This window comes from Equus przewalskii, chromosome X (assembly GCF_037783145.1).
Source record: "Equus przewalskii isolate Varuska chromosome X, EquPr2, whole genome shotgun sequence".
NCBI classification, from domain to species: domain Eukaryota; kingdom Metazoa; phylum Chordata; class Mammalia; order Perissodactyla; family Equidae; genus Equus; species Equus przewalskii.
The window spans coordinates 89,896,211-89,915,012 of record NC_091863.1 but is presented as its reverse complement, the minus strand read 5'-3'; the positions used below and the strand labels follow the sequence as shown (position 1 = coordinate 89,915,012).

Below are 18,802 nucleotides of genomic sequence, written 5' to 3'. Positions count from 1 at the left end.
AGCTCAACTCTATAGAACTTCATTTTTAGATCTTTCATTACTGAAAAATAAAATGGTAAACTTTATTTAAACATTTTTTAACAGCACCCTGAAACTAGAACTTGTCACTTCTTTTCATGGTGGACATTTAACCAGAATTAGTAAAGCAGGATTTATGAAGAATGGGACCACAATGGTTCTAAAACAAAATCTGGTCCCATGGCCCTATTCAACCTCCTCCTCAAGTTTTAGGAAGAAGACAGTAAAGACAAGCAAAAGAACTGATTTCTCAGAGCAGTGATCCTTGTTCACATATGCAAAACAGAGGAAACATTACCAAGAGCCACTTGCTTTCATTTCCTTCTCTTCCCCACTTTTACCTGAAGCATTCTAATACAGATTAGGAAAATAGTACTTTGTTTAAAAATGTATTATATTGGCACAGAAATACTGTGGCTTGTTTTCCGTTCATTTAAGATCCTTGTAGTGTCTAATCAGTCTACAGACAGACAGACTTGAGGGAAGGGAGGATAAATAAAGACCAGAACATTCTTTTCTTTGTTTTGATGCACTAGAAAGACCCACTCACTTAAACCTCTAAATTAACTTTAATTCTCTAAACCCAGCTATAGACTAAATATGAATTTAAACATAGAATTTAATGAAGACTTTGCTTTCTGTATCAAGACTATATACTGTGAATTCTAGAGAAGTATCTCTAAGCCTATTCTTACTTCTTAAAACAAAAGCTCTACTTCTTAAAACAAAAGCTCTAACAAAGAAAGATTGTATTATTTCAATGAAATTTTTATTTTCAAGCATGCTACACAATTGGTTTTATGTCTAAGAAATCACCTATGAGGGAAGTTAGTTTTACTAATTTATAAATGGGAAAACTAAGACCGAGAAAATTACTCAGGCCAAAAATTTAGGAATGTTTTTAGCTCTTAAATTTCGGGAGTGTACTATCCACCCACTTCATAGTGGCAGTGGAGAACCACCAATATGTTCTGTACAAAAGGAGAAATGAATAGTAAAAAAGATGCAATGTATGGCCTCTCACAGATACCATTCCAACAGTGACTTTCAGTTCAGCAAACAAATATTTTGAAGCACATTTGACAGTAAATGAGTAAATTACAAAATACTGTATTGCTTTCCCAAATAAATTTAGTATATCCTAAAATAATACAGATAAAAAAATTCCATTTAGTTACTTTTATTAATTAGAAACAGTGCTACCCAAGACATTATGGGTTATAAACACTGAGTTAATAGTATAAGATTACTAACGGTTAGTTTCAAAATGTGTTGCTTGGTATGTTTTAAACTTGATGAGAAAAGTTCCTAATTTGTGCTATATCATAAAAATTAGGAATTACCAAACTCAAATGTATTTAATCAGAGGGTTTAATTATAAAGGAGTAGTCATTATCAGAATATTAATGAACAATGACCAAGGAATGAAGCTACTGAAGTTGGTCTCAGTCTAGGGATTCTTAACCTGGGGCCTCATGGTACCTGTAAACTCCCTGAAATCCACTGTAAAATGTGTATGTGTATAAAGAGGCAACAGTTTGAAACATTTTGAGGAGTTTCACGACCCAAAGAAGCTTAAGAACTATTGACTTAGAGAGCAGGACTGTAGCCGTCAAAATAAAATGACAGTGTCAATCAAAATAGTTTTGGCCAGGATGTGGTAAAAATTCATAAAGACAATAAAGATACAGAAGTGAAATACCAAAATAGATGGTATATAATGGTATAAAAGCCCCTCAAGATATTTTTCAAGAATCAATATCAAAGTCAAGAAGCATGTATTCTACATTCCTGTTTGAAGCTGACTAGATTTATTTGCCTACCTATTGTCTAGCCACCTACACAAATTATAAGAATTAAAAGAACTATACAATATAAACATCATGCTAGAATATTCATGTAAGGAATTAATCATTTAACAAGGACTTGAGTGCTGTTTGGCAGTTATTCTAAACCTCTCTCCATGTAATCTTCTGCTGGAAAACACTACAGCTACTGCTTTTAATAAATCTCTGATTTTTAATATGTTTTCCCAAAAATCCCCAATAAATACCATTATTTGACACACCCTTAAATATCATTAGGATATTACACAGAATCAGCACTGCTATGGTTTAGATGTCATCACCATATAATGTAATGGCCAAATCTTTCTTCTGAACAAGAGACATACTAGATACTTTGGAGTCAAGTCAAAGACAGTATGAAATGAATGCGTGCAAGATGATAGTGTTTCCTAGAACGAATACCTAATCCTAATCAAGATAATGAAAAAAGAATACTAAGTTACAGAAGTGTATGATTTATGGAAAGCCTACTGTGTTTCAGGCTGGGGACTCAAGAATGAATAAGACATATAGGTCCTTCTCAACTAGACTGTAAGTTCCTCCAGAACAGGAATAATGTCTTGAGTTCTGCTGACACAAAAAATAGATTCTTATGCATCTATGTTAAAAGACTAAATAACCAAATAAATAAATGGGCTTGAGATATTTAGGAAGTAAAGCTGAGAGTACTTGTGACTAACCAGATATTAAAGGTTAGAGAAATGAGTTTAAGCCTGGAGACTGACTAAATGATGACACCATTAATAGAGGTAAGGATACCAGCAGGGTGAAAAGGAGAAACATGATTTTAGTGTGGGGCACATCGAGTTTAAGGTGCTTAGAGAATTAACAGACAGACATGACTGACAGGCAACTGGAAATACCATTCAGAAGCTCAAATCAGAGTTGAGGAATATAGACACAGCAGTCAGTAAGAGAAGCTCTGGGCGTGATAAAAGTACCAAGAAAAAATACATAGAGAAGAGGACTGAAAACAGATATTTGTATTGATCATTACAAATATTTAATGAGCAAACAAAAGAGCCAGTAAATAACTTGGAACCAAGTAAAGCAATTGGGAGTTTCTCCATATGGATTTTATGAGTAACCAACAGTATCCTTTAAATAGCAATGTAAAAACTGAAATAGGTCATATACCTGAGGCTATCATTCAATCTAAATTTCTTGGAGTAGTCTTCTGATGACAAATATTCTGTCCTCTTGTCCCCAGAAATGACAGAAATATACTGGAATTCAGCCTTCCAATTGCAATTCCAAGAGTATCTTTTGGACACTTAAGTAGCATAAAACTCCTTTTTCATATTATGCTCTAAGCTCAGTTTTCTCACTTGCAAAATGAGACAAACGTTAACTATTTCATAGGGTTATTGTAAAGATTAAGTGAGTTCACACGTGTAAAGAGCTTTGAGTAGTACCTGATAGATACTAAGCGCACAACAGGTGTCAACTAATCATTATGTTTCATTCCCCATTCCCCCATAAAAACATGGTACTAATTGTACAGCAGAAAACTGATTACCACATAGCTATCAGGACAACCCATTCGAAATCTCTCCCCAAAGTCACTTTCAAATAATCTGCCCATACAGCTCATTTCTCAGACTGTATGCAGATTTTTGGTCGTCTCTGAAAATTTTATATTTTGAACAAATCAGAGAGATTAAGCGCTTATACCATAATACAGTCATGCACCACATAAAAACATTAGTCAACAGTGGACCACATTGCAATGGCAATCCCATAAGGTCAGCACCATATAGCCTAGGTACGTAGTAGGCTATACCATCTAGGTTTGTTTAAGTACACTCTATGAGGTTCACACAATGAAATCACCTAATGAGGCATTTCTGAGAATGATATCCCAGTGATTAAGCAACACATGACTGTAAAAGGCCAAGAAAAATATCTACATTACTACTAGTCAATCCTTAACTATTTTTAGTCTTGGAAAACTCTTCTCAAACTATCAAAGTGGTACACATTTTTAAACTGTCCTGTCTACATGATTTGTCTTCAAAAGCATAAACAGTGCTCTAGGGCGTCTAAAATCACTCAGTAGTACTTTCAGATGACTTTTTTGCAGGGAAGGGTTCACCCTAAGCTAACATCTCTTGCCAAGCTTCCTTTTTTTCCCCTCCCCAAAGCCCCAGTGCATGGTTTCATAGCCTAGTTCTAAGTCCTTCTAGTTCTTCCATGTGAGCCGCCACCACAGCATGGCAACTGAAAGATGGATGATGTGGTTCCATAAGCAGGAAACGAACCTGGGCCACCAAAGCAGTGACAGCACTGAACTTTAACCTCTAGACTATCAGGGCTGGCTCAGATAATGACTACTTCTAAATGTTCCAGAACCTTACATCAAGTTCCTTGGTTATACTAGCTTACCTAAAACCAAAATTTTCCAGCTGTTTCTTTCTTTCTTTCCAAATTATAAGCACAGTCACCTAAAATCTTTACTTTCCAGGGTCATTCTATAACCTAACATCACTTTTCATCTACTCCCACTTCATCAACTTTCTACTATTCACCCGTGCACCTCTGAACCCTTTCCACGTGAATTTCTTAATACTGAACTTTCTGTTTTGCTTCTTTATCCCTGGAAATCGAAATAGCTCCAACAGGAAACTGCTAGATAAACTGCATTCCACTTACTCACTGATTTCAAGAACCTTAAGCCCTATCATGTAATGAAACCAAACAAATTTTACTGTATAGAATCTTGATTACCATTCATTTTGTCATAAGGACCCATAAGATATAAACTTGGCAATTAACTTATCTTAACCTCTTTCCTCATCTGTAAAATGTGTGGTTTGCATTAGGTATTTTTAAAATTCTCTTCCAACTCCAAAAATCTACAATTCTTTGTCTTAAAGTCTTCATCTGTTCAATCTAGTATCAATGCTACCAATGGCATTTTGCTAGAATCCAAAATTTCAGGAATCACAGGTTTCTAAGTCCCAGGTAAGGGTGTCATACACCAAAGGAAAATCCGATTAAGTGAAGTGTGAAATAATTCTAAAATAAATTAAACAAATTCGGGAAATGAACAAAACTTTCACTGGATGGGATTAAAGTAACTACACAAATACTAGGCAAACAAGCATTAAGAAATAAAAGCTTACAACATATATTACGATAGTAGAAAGAGCAGAGGACTGGGAGTCAAGTAACTGCTTCTAGTGGCAGCTCTGGCAAAGGCCGTTGATTTAGACAAGTCATACCCTCTGTCCTTCTTCCTAATCTGAGAAATGATGGGATTGTTCAAGATAATGATGAGGATTGCTGCCAAATCAAAATGATTCTAAGATATCCTTTGATTTTTAAACCCCACAACTAATATAAAACTTTACAAGGTGGAGTTAAGAGATGTCACTAAACACAACTGACACCAGTGCTTTAAGCCTCTGACAAATGAATCTGGGTTATGTATTCTTTTGGGAGAGGACAAAGCAGATTTGGGGTCCTATACTGCTTTTTAGCTGTGTGATGTTTGAGCAGGCCTTTTCATTTGTTCCTCATTCTCTGTTAGTCTTTCATGACAACTAACGACTTAGTGATCAACATAAATTTTAAGCCACAATTTTTCGCAAATTACAGAAACACATTTAAAAGAGAGCCCAGAAAAGACAACTTCTCTCCGTGGATTTGAAAAGGGCCTTTCATACATTTGTATAATAATATACACTTATGATTATGGTGCTGTTTATTCTCAACTATGTAGATGTAGGTTACTCACTTTTCAGATTATTCTCAGCAAAATTTTAATCCAAGTTGGCTTCCTTCTGTTACCCAGAGTACTTCTCAGCCACCACCTTCTACTATTAGTAAGAATTTATTTTAATATTAGCCTAAGTAAAACATAATCAGGAAAATAAATCTACAAAAACATCATATAATGCATCCCAAGTAAAATGTTTAGAATATTCAACATTTTGGGATAGTATAACGGAAAGTAGGTCTTTATAGCGAATGCTCTATTTTTATGGATGAAGTATATCTAAACCTACTAGCAGAAAACTATGAACACTTAGGGATAACCTAGTTTATTTTATAGGTCTTGAGACCACTTACTCTAATCAGAAATTCATAACATATCTCGAGCTATGTGAATTTTAAAACCATATATTTAGGCCAATATACACATCATATCATTTATTCATCTGTAAAACTAACTTTATAAGTACATAAATTATAAATTCCTTTATGATGCCACAGTAAATGTTTCAATACCACTGTGAGAGGGGGTCCTTAAAAAATAATAAATCCTATGGGTGTAAGTCCTTTTTGATTTACTTTTCTCAAACCAGTAAAGCTTTAACAGTGGGCAAGATTTTCTATTTATATTTTAAAGAAAAAAAGTGAACACACCCACTCTACTCTAATCTTCAAAACAAAAGTAGTTTCTCCAAGTACTAAAGATCATCTGACTTGATAGTAAATCTTTTAGGTAATTATTGAGTTTTTTATTTCACAGAACACAATCCATCATTTTTTGTCTTTTTTAATTTGGTTCCTTGGATTATGAAGCTAAAGATACTCTCATATTTTTACAAGTCTGTTAGTTTCATTTTTTTATTCTAAGGAACATCAAACTAACTACATTTGAGGTTCTTGTCAAAGTTTTCTAATTTGATTCATTTTTTTCATGATTCCAAATTCACTTGGGTTTCTACGATAAAACCTGTGAATGCTCACTACATATTTCTTTTACTAAAATATGAAGATTAAGAAAAAAATGTAATGAGAGGGCCGGCCCCGTGGCCAAGTGGTTAAGTTCACACACACCGCTTCGGCGGCCCAGGGTTTCGCTAGTTCAGATCCTGGGTGTGAACATGGCATCACTCATCAGGCCATGTTGAGGCAGCGTCCAACATGCCACAACTAGAAGGACTCACAACTAAAGAAAATATATGCAACTATATACTGGGGAGATTTCGGGAGAAAAAGCAGAAGGGAAAAAAAAGAAAAGATTGGCAAGTTGCTAGCTCAGGTGCCAATGTAAAAAAAAAAAAAAAATGTAACGAATTTACTAAATTGCAATTAGGATTTAGACTCAAATGCTTATATTCACATCATAAAATTTTCTACACATTCTATAGATGTAGGAATTTTATTAACTTATATTATTCTGCCAATATATATTATATATTTAGTTTAACCACATTCCATTGGTTGCATTTGGGGGGTGTTTTTAAAGTGTTGAGAGTTTGGTGTTTATTTTTGTAATCCAACAACTTTATCCAAAAATGCAGAAAATTTTTCTGGCTGGCCAGGAGGAAAACATTTCAGTGTTGATAAGTCCATTGACTGTAACAGCCCAGGAAGCGTGCTAAAACAAAAGAAGAAAAATATTAGGTAACACGGGAGAAAAATTCCATAATTCACCTACTGCCCACTTGATGACTGAACCTAACTTTCAAGAATACTGTGATGCTTCTCAAACTGTACATGTGAATTTTAATGTATTTTCATAATACAGATATGCATACTAAGATTAAAGCAATACAAAGCACTGCACGTCAATATCAATTTAACAGATACTTTCTTATGTCAACTGAAATATTTCAGAAATGTTATTTCATGAAAGATGTGATCACACGGCTTTGGAACCTTTCTCAGGAATGGGGAGATATAAATTGAAGCAAAATTAATTTATGAAAACAGAATAAAGGAAACCAAAAGTAACAGCTGCCAGACAAGAACAATAAGCTGGGGAGACTACCACACCATGCATGAAGATTGTGAAATCACTTTTCTTGCCAGTAATTTACTACCATAAATTCATATATAATTAAGCAATGTACAATCGCCATGCATGTTGGAAATAAGATTCCAAACCACAACATAAAACTATTACTTCAGAAATTTAATTAAACCAGTCACTTAAATTAGAACAGACATACAACCACCCAGCCTAGATTTGGTGCAAATAAACAATATAACAAAAATGAAAATACAACAAATTACTGATTGTTATGGTATTAGTATCTTCCTTGAAATTAATCTAAGAAAAAAGAGATTTCTAACTGTAAAAAATTCATAAATTGGAGACTTGTACAACTTCCTTTTCAGTGTGAGTAAAGAGTCAGGACATGTTTACGAAATCAATGTTTTCCCTTTTTTAATGTACTGACATAAAATCAAAGCTTATTTAACATTTAGAATGAAGATACTCATCAAAAGTATCTGGAAAAACTGACATGCATTAACCAGTTAGGAAGATGAGAGTTTATTCCTCTTTAAAAAATGATGTTAACCACTAAAAATCTCAACTACCCATTGATAGATATGCCCGTTATCTGAAGCCCACATAATTTTGATTATCTAGCTTCTCCCCTGACTCACAATACTTTTTGCTGGATTTCTTTTTTTTTTAACCTTTTTTTTTTTTATTAACGTTATGATAGATTACAACCTTGTGAGATTTCAGTTGTACATTATTGTCAGTCATGTTGTGGGTACACCACTTCCCCCTTTGTGCCCTCCCCCCACCCCCCCTTTTCCCTGGTAACCACCAATCAGATCTCCTTGGCAATATATTAACTTCCACCTATGAGTGGAGTCATATAGAGTTCGTCTTTCTCTGACTGGCTTATTTCGCTTAACATAATACCCTCGAGGTCCATCCACGTTGCTGCAAATGGGCCAATTTTGTCTTTTTTTATGGCTGAGTAGTATTCCATTGTGTACATATACCATATCTTCTTTATCCAATCATCAGTTTCTGGGCATGTAGGATGGTTCCACATCTTGGCTATTGTAAATAATGCTGCGATGAACATAGGGGTGTAAGGGACTCTTGGGATTTCTGATTTCAGGTTCTTAGGATAGATACCCAGTAATGGGATGGCTGGGTCATAGGGTATTTCTATTTTTAACTTTTTGAGAAATCTCCATACTGTTTTCCATAGTGGCTGTACCAGTTTGCATTCCCACCAACAGTGTATGAGGGTTCCTTTTTCTCCACAACCCCTCCAACATTTGCCGCTCTTGGTTTTGGATGTTTTTGCCAATCTAACGGGTGTAAGGTGATATCTTAGTGTAGTTTTGATTTGCATTTCCCTGATGATTAGCAATGATGAACATCTTTTCATGTGTCTATTGGCCATATTCATATCTTCTTTTGAGAAATGTCTGTTCATGTCCTCTGCCCATTTTTTGATCGGGTTGTTTTTTTATTGTTAAGCCGTGTGAGTTCTCTGTATATTATGGAGATTAACCCTTTGTCGGATAAGTGGCTTGTAAATATTTTTTCTCAATTAGTGAGCTGTTTTTTTGTTTCAATCCTGTTTTCCCTTGCCTTAAAGAAGCTCTTTAGTCTGATGAAGTCCCATTTGTTTATTCTTTCTATTGTTTCCCTCAACTGAGGAGTTATAGTGTCTGAAAAGATTCTTTTGAAACTGATGTCAAAGAGTGTACTGCCTATATTCTCTTCTAGAAGACTTATTGTTTCAGGCCTAATCTTTAGGTCTTTGATCCATTTTGTGACTCACAATACTTTTAAGAATGGTTTCCATATTACAAAGCCACTCTGACAGTCCCTCTCCTCCATCATTATAGAGATTAGGACACCAACAATTGCTCCTGAAACAATCAATGAAGCTGTCTCCTCTCAATGAGAACAGGAATCTGTTTTGTTCACTGATGTACGCCAAGTGCCTAGAATAATGCCTGGCAAAGAGTAGGTGCTCAACAAATATTTAACGAATGAACAAGTATTTATTGGGTGCCTAAGAGACAGACACAGTAAAGTTAAAAGAAAAGCTTATTATGTTCTAGCCAGTTTCTTCTAAGGTTTATTTTTTATTTTAAAATTAATTTCAATTATTATAAGAAAAATATGTATTTTGTAATACTTCTATGAGGCTTTTATTTTTTAAAACAATAAATTAGGATAGCTTGTAAAGTCAAACAATTGGGAATTACTGACCTGACGCTTTGGCAAGTTTCTAGCGTCTCAAGAAGAATTAATAGAAAACAAACCAGCAATTTTCTTCATCCTTCTATTGTGATGTTGATCAGTTCTTGTTGAATTCTAATATACTTCCAGAAAATAACACTCCTTACCATAAAGTTACTCCTGTTTAAAATACTCCAATGGCTTTTCACTAAACATAGAATAAAATCAGAACTCCCATATGAGCTAACCCCGCCCAGCCTCATCTTATACTATACTCTCCCTTGCTCACTATACTCCTGCCACACTAAGCTTCCCTCTGTTCCTCAAACACACCAAACTCCAAGCTCATTTCTAACTTAGGGCCTTTGCAATTGCTGCTCCCTCTGTCTCTAGAGCTTCACATGACTGGCTCTTTCTTGTCATTCAGGTCTCAACTCAACATGTCATATAGCCAGTCATGCCTTCCCTGGCCATTCTATCTAATCAGTCTTCACCCCAGCTATTACATCACCCTGCCTTATTTTCCTCATAACACATTTCACCATGTGAAATTATCTGAATTGCTCATTTATAATCGTTTATTGTCTGTCCCCAACCACTAGAACATGAACACTGTGAAAGCAGGAACTTTATCTCCTGTTTACCCATGTATCCACCGCACCTAAAACAATGCCTGCCACTTATTAGGTGTAGTTGAATTAATGAATGAATAAATTTAATTTAGGGATTCCAGTGTTTACTGAAGCCAATACCTTAATTAAAAGCAAACGTCTTCCTTGAATAATGAAAATCTAAATAATGAACCAAAAAATTATACTAGGAGACTTGTGCACCCAGATGAACATATATACATACACGCGCACACATACATTCAAATATTCACATGCAAGGAAACAGCCATAGATACAGAAAGAAATACTACACAGAGATCACAAAGTGAAGATAAACAAATGAGGTTTTACAGGTGAGAAAATCAAAGTATGACTGATAAGTAGGAGAAGGTAAGAGGTCAAAGAGAGAGACGGGGTTAGGTAGGTGGGTAAGAATAGCTAGGCAGGAATTAAGAGGTCAAATCATCAGTGTCTAGTATACCTGCAGGTACAGTAGAAGAGATGCCCGTCTTTATGCAGCTGCTTTGCCAATTCCAGCTGATGATTGTTCATCAACTTTTCGTTGATAACCACTACAAGTGGCTTTCTTTTTTCCAGAGTCTCCAAACAGCTTCCTGCACCTACAAAAATAGATCAAATTTGTTAAAACAGTTTAAAAGAAAGTCAAGGTGCTCCACCAAGTTTTATAGCTAGAACTCAAAGGATGAAAATCTTAGTTGGCAGAACAACAAATCAGGCCTATTAATTATACCTTCAAAAATGACAAAAGCATAGTTACCAGTTATCTCTAGTAAGTGTTATAAACCTGACTTGAAAAATACATTCTTTATCACTGCCAACAATATTATGGCTTAGGATTCAGTGCTTGCCACTTGCCCTCTAGTAATATGCCCTGGGCATAGGCCTAGAATTCAAGATTCAGGTTCAACATACTGTACATGAAACTTTACTGCACTTCTATTCCCACACAAGTAGAAAAAGCAAGCCTTCAATAGTGACAGGCACCAATAAAGAAAAAGTTTGACCACTCCTTAAGAGTCTGCCTGTGAGGTACCAACTAGAAAACAGAAAAGAATAATTCCCCACGAATGTGCATATATACAATATTTAGGTCAATTCAACTTTGAAATCGAAAATCATTTAGATATTTTAAGTGGGAGCAAGGAAACTGATAAGTGAGTAGACAAAGCCTTTTTGGGCAGACGATGCTAAGGGAGGAGTTAAGAACTCAGACTCCAGCACCAGACTGTTATCTGCCTACCACTTACTCACCAGACAAGTTACTTAACCTCTGAGTCTCAGTTTCTTCATCTGTAAAATGGAGATACTAGTAGTGCTTACTTTATAAGACTGTTTGGGAGGATTCAATGAATTACATACACAAAGCATATAGAACAGTACCAAAAGCTATTAGCTATTATCCTATACGTTTCTAATGCACCAATCTGTTAGTAACATCTATTTCTAATGAGTTTTCTCTTCAAACTAGGCTTTTTTTGAGAACCAAGACACTTCCTCTTTCACTTATTCAGCAATTAAAACTGCAATGCTTCCCAAAGGCTCTTCTGAAAATACTGGCATTCTAATTAGATGAGGATGGTTCTCTGCAAAGGAGGCAATGATTTACACAGTATGTGGCTGTTAAATAATATTTTTGACTGCATTCATTTCACAATCACACTTAAAAGAAACGTACAAAATCTTTCAAAGCCAATTTCTCCATGTCCATTTCAACCAATTAGCTAGCTGAATAGTCCTGCAGAACTAAGCCCAAATACTAATTTCAATCGACAACTCTTTACTCATATAACTGGATAGGTTATTTTGCCCCTCTGTGTTTAGAGTTTCTTACTGTGAAGTCGTGCTGCAGTGATTAACTTCTCATCCTTCTACCACCCAGAAAAAATAAATTCTCTCCGCTAATGTTCTCAATTGCTATATTCAAGTATTATATTCTACAGGGCTACAATGAGTTATTCTAGTGATTTTATTTTACATTAAAAAGGTTAAGCATCTGTTTTTATTGTCTATCAAAAACTAAACCGTGAGATTCTCAGGCACTTTACCTGCATGACTAATAACAAGATCGGCTTTCTGAAGGTCTTCTTTCAATGAATCCTTGTACCTGTAAACATCCAGAGTAAATGACTCAGTACTGAATGGTTCGGGTACCACCTTTCCTCTCCCTATTTGTAGGACCAGTCGGTTGTAACCAAGGCTCTTGATTACCTGCAACGGGGAAAAAAGAATAAGTGGCCCTTTGAAACAGACTACCGTAAAAACAGCAATAACCACCCTAAACAAACCCTAATGTCGGTGTTCAGACCTGAGCACGGCTGCCAAACAGTCTGTGGCCGACTATAGTTAGTTTTCCAAAACGACCCTTTGCTCCGTACCGGGCCTGACGAGATCCCTCACTAGCCCTAACAGATTAAGCGACCCAGCTGACCAAGGTGTGAAAGAACTGGCCCTGCAAGAAACAAGAGACCAGGTCAAAACTCCAAAAGCGGCGTCGAAAACTAGGCGGGAGACCTAGCGAACAGCTTCGTTCCGCCTCCGACAGCCTGCGCAAACCACGAAGCACGAGGAGCCGGAGAGCGCCACAGACGCCGCGCCGCCGGCCACGTGGGGGCCGGGGAGAGACGGGCTGGGCGCCGGCCACGAGGGGGCCGGGCAGGGCGGGGGGAGACGCGCGGGGCGCCGGCCACGAGGGGGCCGGGGAGGGCGGGGAGAGACGCGCGGGGCGCCGGCCACGAGGGGGCCGGGGAGGGCGGGGAGAGACGCGCGGGGCGCCGGCCACGAGGGGGCCGGGGAGGGCGGGGGGAGACGCTCGGGGCGCCGGCCAAGAGGGCGCCGGCCACGAGGAGACGCGCGGGGCGCCGGCCACGAGGGGGCCGGGGAGGGCGGGGGGAGACGCGCGGGGCGCCGGCCACGAGGGCGCCGGCCACGAGGGAGCCGGGGAGGGCGGGGGGAGACGCGCGGGGCGCCGGCCACGAGGGGGCCGGGGAGGGCGGGGAGAGACGCGCAGGGCGCCGGCCACGAGGGGGCCGGGGAGGGCGGGGAGAGACGCGCGGGGCGCCGGCCACGAGGGGGCCGGGGAGGGCGGGGGGAGACGCTCGGGGCGCCGGCCACGAGGGCGCCGGCCACGAGGAGACGCGCGGGGCGCCGGCCACGAGGGGGCCGGGGAGGGCGGGGGGAGACGCGCGGGGCGCCGGCCACGAGGGGGCCGGGGAGGGCGGGGGGAGACGCGCGGGGCGCCGGCCACGAGGGAGCCGGGGAGGGCCGGGTGAGACGCGCGGGGCGCCGGCCACGAGGGGGCCGGGGAGAGCGGGGAGAGACGCGCGGGGCGCCGGCCACGAGGGGGCCGGGGAGGGCGGTGGGAGACGCGCGGGGCGCCGGCCACGAGGGGGCCGGGGAGGGCGGGGGGAGACGCGCGGGGCGCCGGCCACGAGGGCGCCGGCCACGAGGAGACGCGCGGGGCGCCGGCCACGAGGGGGCCGGGGAGGGCGGGGGGAGACGCGCGGGGCGCCGGCCACGAGGGGGCCGGGGAGGGCGGGGGGAGACGCGCGGGGCGCCGGCCACGAGGGAGCCGGGGAGGGCCGGGTGAGACGCGCGGGGCGCCGGCCACGAGGGGGCCGGGGAGAGCGGGGAGAGACGCGCGGGGCGCCGGCCACGAGGGGGCCGGGGAGGGCGGTGGGAGACGCGCGGGGCGCCGGCCACGAGGGGGCCGGGGAGGGCGGGGGGAGACGCGCGGGGCGCCGGCCACGAGGGCGCCGGCCACGAGGAGACGCGCGGGGCGCCGGCCACGAGGGGGCCGGGGAGGGCGGGGGGAGACGCGCGGGGCGCCGGCCACGAGGGCGCCGGCCACGAGGGCGCCGGCCACGAGGGAGCCGGGGAGGGCGGGGGGAGACGCGCGGGGCGCCGGCCACGAGGGGGCCGGGGAGGGCGGGGAGAGACGCGCGGGGCGCCGGCCACGAGGGAGCCGGGGAGGGCGGGGGGAGACGCGCGGGGCGCCGGCCACAAGGGGGCCGAGGGGGGCGGGGAGGGCGCGGACAGACGTTCGGGGCGCCGGCCACGAAGAGGGCGGCGGGGGGAGGGGGTGGGCGTGGACGCAGGTGGGGCGCGGGCGGGCAGGGCAGGGCAGGGCAAGGCAAGGTGGGGCGGTGCGAGAGCGGGACCGGCTGAGGCGCCGGCGCCGAGGCGGGAGCGGGACTGAGGAGCGGCCGGCGAGGCGGGCCCGGCCTGAGAGGCGGAGCCGCTGAGAGGAGGGGCGACGACGGAGGAACGGAGGCGGAGAATCGGGGGTGGGGGGAAACCGGGGAAAGGAGGAGCCGGAGAAAGGAGGAGCTGGGGAAAGGACCAGGAGGAGTGGCCCGGAGCAGAGCGGGGACGCAAGGAGAGGAGGCGGAGGAGGGCCCAGTCAGCGCGGGGAGGAGCCAGTAAAGTGGCGGCGGCGGCACCTGAGGTAAAGCTTCGCGAGTTGCTTCCCGAGTTTCTTTCCGAGCGCTGCGGTCAGGCAGGGTTACCGAGGCCGGCGGCGGCGAGCGGCGAGCAAAGTGCGGGGAGCCGAGCCACCGCCCACCCGCCCGCCACCCCACTCACTTGCAGAGTGTCGTGCGCCGATACGCACGCAATGAGGTCGTCGAAGCTGGTGGTCCCTACAGTAACGAACACGCACTTCATCGCGAGGGTTCCGCAACCCTGACTCGCAAGGGCCGGATGTGACGTAGGGCGGCCGCGCTGCCTGCTGCTGCCGCGCTCCGCGGGGGAGGCGGAAGTCGGCTGTGGCCGCCAGGGGGCGGCGGGAACGCGGTCTGTGTCGCCGCGGGGGGTGGGGTAGGCGGAGACTGACGGCCTCTGTGCCAGCCACTGTTGTAAGCACTCGGCATATAGGAGCTCCCGGGACCCTCACAATAAAGAGGTGGGGAGTTGACAGATGTAACTTATTGTTTTCAAAAGTGAGGCTTAAGAATATTATTATGAAACCTCACACCATATCTTAAGCGTTGTGTTTGCTTCGTTGCTTGCGTACCGCAAATGTTTTTAATGACACAGAAGTTTGGGAGTCTTTATTTGCTGCCATGTTTTGCCAATATACATTTGAGCGACGGTTTTACTTTGAGTCTGTTGAGGGCATATGAAAGAAAAAGCGCCTTTTAAAAAATCTCTCATTACTGATGGCCTAGCGGTTAAAGTTCCGCGCTCTCACCGCTTTGGCGCCGGGTTCGTTTTCGGGCGCGGAACCACAGCACCCGTCTGTCAGTTGCTGAGCTGTGGTGGCTGATCACATAGAAGAACTTACAGCCAGGATATGCAACCATGCACTGGGGCGTTGGGGAGGAGAAAAAAAATCACTCGTTAGCGTGGTCTCTTCTTCCAACTCGTTCTCAAGAAGCCAGAGCCCTTTATATGTGCTCTTAGAAATTATTGAGAACCTCAAAGAGCTTTTGTTTATGTGGATTATAATGCAGGTTATAACTAATTGACATTTACCATATTAGAGACTAAAAGTGAGAAAATTTAAAAATATTTATTGATTCATTAGAAAGTAGCAATGATGAACACATTGCGTGTTAACATAAATTACCTATTTTTTATTTAAAAAACTATACTTTTCAAAACAAAAATTTTCATGAAAACAATACCATTGTTTCACATTTTTCAAATCTCCTTACTATCTGGGCTAACAGAAGAAAGCTGGATCCTTGTATCTGCTTCAGTGTTTAATCCATTGCATTATTACGCATCTCACAGCCCTCTGGAAAACACCTCTGTATACTCAGGAGAGGATGAGAGTCAAAAAGACAGATAACATCTTAGTATTTTTGTGAAAATCAGTTTGACCTCACAGATCCTCTAAAAGAAAATGAGAGAGTGTAAAAAAGGACAAAACTTATAAAGTGAATTTTATTTGCCTTGGTGTATAATACCTGAATCTGAAAAGAAGCTATGGAATATATTAAAATGTTTACAATACTCCCTCAGTTTATATGGTCCTGCTTCCTTTAACAATTAATGCTTCTACCTACAATATGAGAGTTTATTCTTTACCTTATGTGTAATATGCCTAGATAGCAGAGATTCTGTGTCTTACAAGAAAAATTTCCTATGATTTAAGTTGCTTTTATTATGTCCTTGATTACTTAAGCAGAAAAAACTTATAGAACATAAACTCTTCATTTACAATATTTTCACCTTCTGTGTTTCTTTTCACATGCTTTATGTGTACTTTGATTAAAGAAGTAAGGAAGTATTGTTTCTCAGTCACTCACGATCCTTTCTAATCAAGTGCACAAATCTCTGACAGCTCTTAATTTGCCTTCCCAAAATCAGTTCCTAAATTTAGAACAAATAAAATTTTGGGGATATATTTTATACCTAAAACTAAAACTTTTATATATAAAACCACTAAGATTTCTCAGAGGGCCCCTGGAATCACAAAGATTTGCTCTGTCACCTTATAAAAATAGATAATGGAAATAATTAGGTTTGTTTAACGTGTTACTGTTGTAAAGATGCGTGGGAAGAATTGTCCGATCAGAAGGGATTCTCTAAAGCCTTCTCTGAATTAAGCATGTTTTTGTAAAATATTACATATAAACATTTCAGAAGTTGTATGCTTTATGGGAAGTACCTGCTGATTTGTCCGTGCCCTCCCTGCCCATAATCCTGTTTTACCTTCTGGGGTAGTCCTTATCAATACTCTCATGAAATACTTATGTACTGTATATACTATGTTCTAAAACAGAATTCTCGTCCTCTCTATTATGATAGATTTGGCAACAGTAATAAATTAACCATAGCCCTTAATCTCTTAATGTTCTTGTTTTACTCTAAAGCTTACCTGAAGGTTCTACTGTAAACTACAGGCCAGAATTTGTGTCTTCAACAAAGAAGAACAGTCTCAGAGCCTCATGGAAGAGGAGCATATCAGGTACTTCACGCGATTGCCACTTCAAAGAATAGACTTTGGGGTTCAGGCTTTTGAGCTGATGTTGCTTAGATAACTTTCAGACCATACCAGTGACTGAGGCGAGATTTCCAGGGCTCTTTTTAATCCAATGAAAGGTGCAGACCACTATAAAATCAGATAACCAGGAACAATATGCTAGACAATGCCTAGCCTTCCAGAAGATACCCAGTGATCCTTCAGTAATCCTTTCTTCTTTTATTTTTTTGCCCTTTCAAAATCTTTCACAATTTTTTCTGACATATGAAACCCAGTTTTTCTGACATGCATTTTAGAAGAAATATCATATGTACTTGCTTGAATAAAATAAACATGGAGCTATTGCTGAGAATCTAAAGAAAAGATGGAAAATAAAGTAACATTGTCCTTATGATAAGGGTGTTTTCATATTGATTTTATGTAACCAAGGATCTATTTTATTTTTTAAATCATTCAGAATTGTAGTAAATGCATGTCATATTAGTTTATTCATATTCTTTTTATATTTTTTTGTTTCTGTTCTTGCTATTTCTTCTGCCTCCCCATCAATATGACCAACTAATCCTTTAAGATTCAAGAGAGGTGCAATTTCCCCTAGGAAGCCTTTTTCTGACCCTTGTAAGGGGTGCTCATTTTGTGCAAATACTACTCTCTGCCCACCTCTATCATGATTCTTTTTTTTTTTTTTTTGAGGAAGATTAGCGCTGAGCTAACATCTGCTGCCAATCCTCCTCTTTTTGCTGAGGAAGACTGGCCCTGAGCTAACATCCATGCCCATCTTCCTCTGCTTTATATATGGGACACCTACCACAGCATGGCTTGCCAAGCGGTGCCATGTCCGCACCTGGGATGCGAACCAGAGAACCCCGGGCCGCCGAAGCAGAATGTGCGCACTTAACTGCTGCACCACCAGGCCAGCCCCACTACCTAAATATTGTTTAGATTTCTTTATTTTTCATCATTAAAAGTTTCTGTATATCCTTTCTTTATTATTACAGTTGTCAGCCTACAAAAACAGAAACCAGTTTAAGAAGCAAAGCTTTTATTTAGGATCAAAGAATTGCAATTTAGGGAGCACAGATTCAGGTAGAAACCCAAATAGTGTCCTGATCACACGAGAGGGGCTCAGGACTTTTAAGGGAAAAAGGAGGAAGATGAGGTAAGTTGTATTAAAGAGTTCATTGGTGCTAGATGAGGTACAGCTAGATTTGTACTTCATAGATTGGCTTGAAATTTAGTCATCAGCAAGGTCCAGTTTCATCAGTCCTTGCAAACAGCATATTCTTGTCCTTACTGACTTGGAATGTTGGCAGTTTGGTTCAGTTTGAAAGATAAAGAAAACAAGATGTGCAAGGCAATTCTCTGAAATGGCTGCTCGGGCTCTATTTTAATGTGGCTCCTCTCATGTCGTCTTTCACATAGCAAATATTTTTTATCAAAGCTGAGAAGGTGCATGTTATACAACATTTATTTG

At 41.5% G+C, this 18,802-nt stretch overlaps 3 protein-coding genes across 12 annotated transcripts in view; 1 reads left to right on the top strand and 2 right to left on the bottom strand.

The window, feature by feature from the left end:
* LOC103543101 (UDP-N-acetylglucosamine transferase subunit ALG13-like) overlaps positions 1–6,521 on the bottom strand; it is a 57,527-nt gene extending 51,006 nt beyond the window's left edge. The window contains exon 1 of one of the 3 annotated variants that reach the window (XM_070605119.1): positions 5,605–6,521. The gene's annotated coding sequence lies outside the window, so the exon portion shown is untranslated. Of the gene's footprint in view, positions 1–3,002; positions 3,104–5,604 lie in introns of those variants that run through there. The other 2 variants (XM_070605122.1, XM_070605120.1) reach the window with 2 other exon arrangements.
* LOC103545738 (UDP-N-acetylglucosamine transferase subunit ALG13) lies at positions 2,846–15,160 on the bottom strand. 3 transcript variants are annotated; one of them, XM_070605136.1, is made up of 4 exons: positions 14,982–15,160; positions 12,446–12,608; positions 10,861–10,999; positions 2,846–7,197 (listed from the first exon to the last, which is right to left on the bottom strand). In XM_070605136.1, exons 1-4 carry the CDS (start codon positions 15,060–15,062, stop codon positions 7,083–7,085), a joined length of 498 nt encoding a protein of 165 aa, XP_070461237.1. In that variant the 5' UTR covers positions 15,063–15,160; the 3' UTR covers positions 2,846–7,082. The 3 variants fall into 3 exon arrangements, with proteins under 3 accessions (XP_070461237.1, XP_070461239.1, XP_070461238.1); XM_070605138.1 differs by having other exon boundaries at positions 12,446–12,504; positions 14,982–15,109; XM_070605137.1 differs by lacking the exon at positions 14,982–15,160 and adding an exon at positions 12,829–13,247.
* The window catches only part of DCX (doublecortin), a 366,408-nt gene continuing 362,231 nt past the window's right edge, over positions 14,626–18,802 (top strand). For 4 of the 6 annotated variants that reach the window (XM_070605123.1, XM_070605129.1, XM_070605128.1 and 1 more), the window contains exons 1-2: positions 14,689–14,844; positions 17,219–17,313. The gene's annotated coding sequence lies outside the window, so the exon portion shown is untranslated. Of the gene's footprint in view, positions 14,845–17,218; positions 17,314–18,802 lie in introns of all 6 variants that reach the window. The other 2 variants (XR_011536038.1, XM_070605127.1) reach the window with 1 other exon arrangement.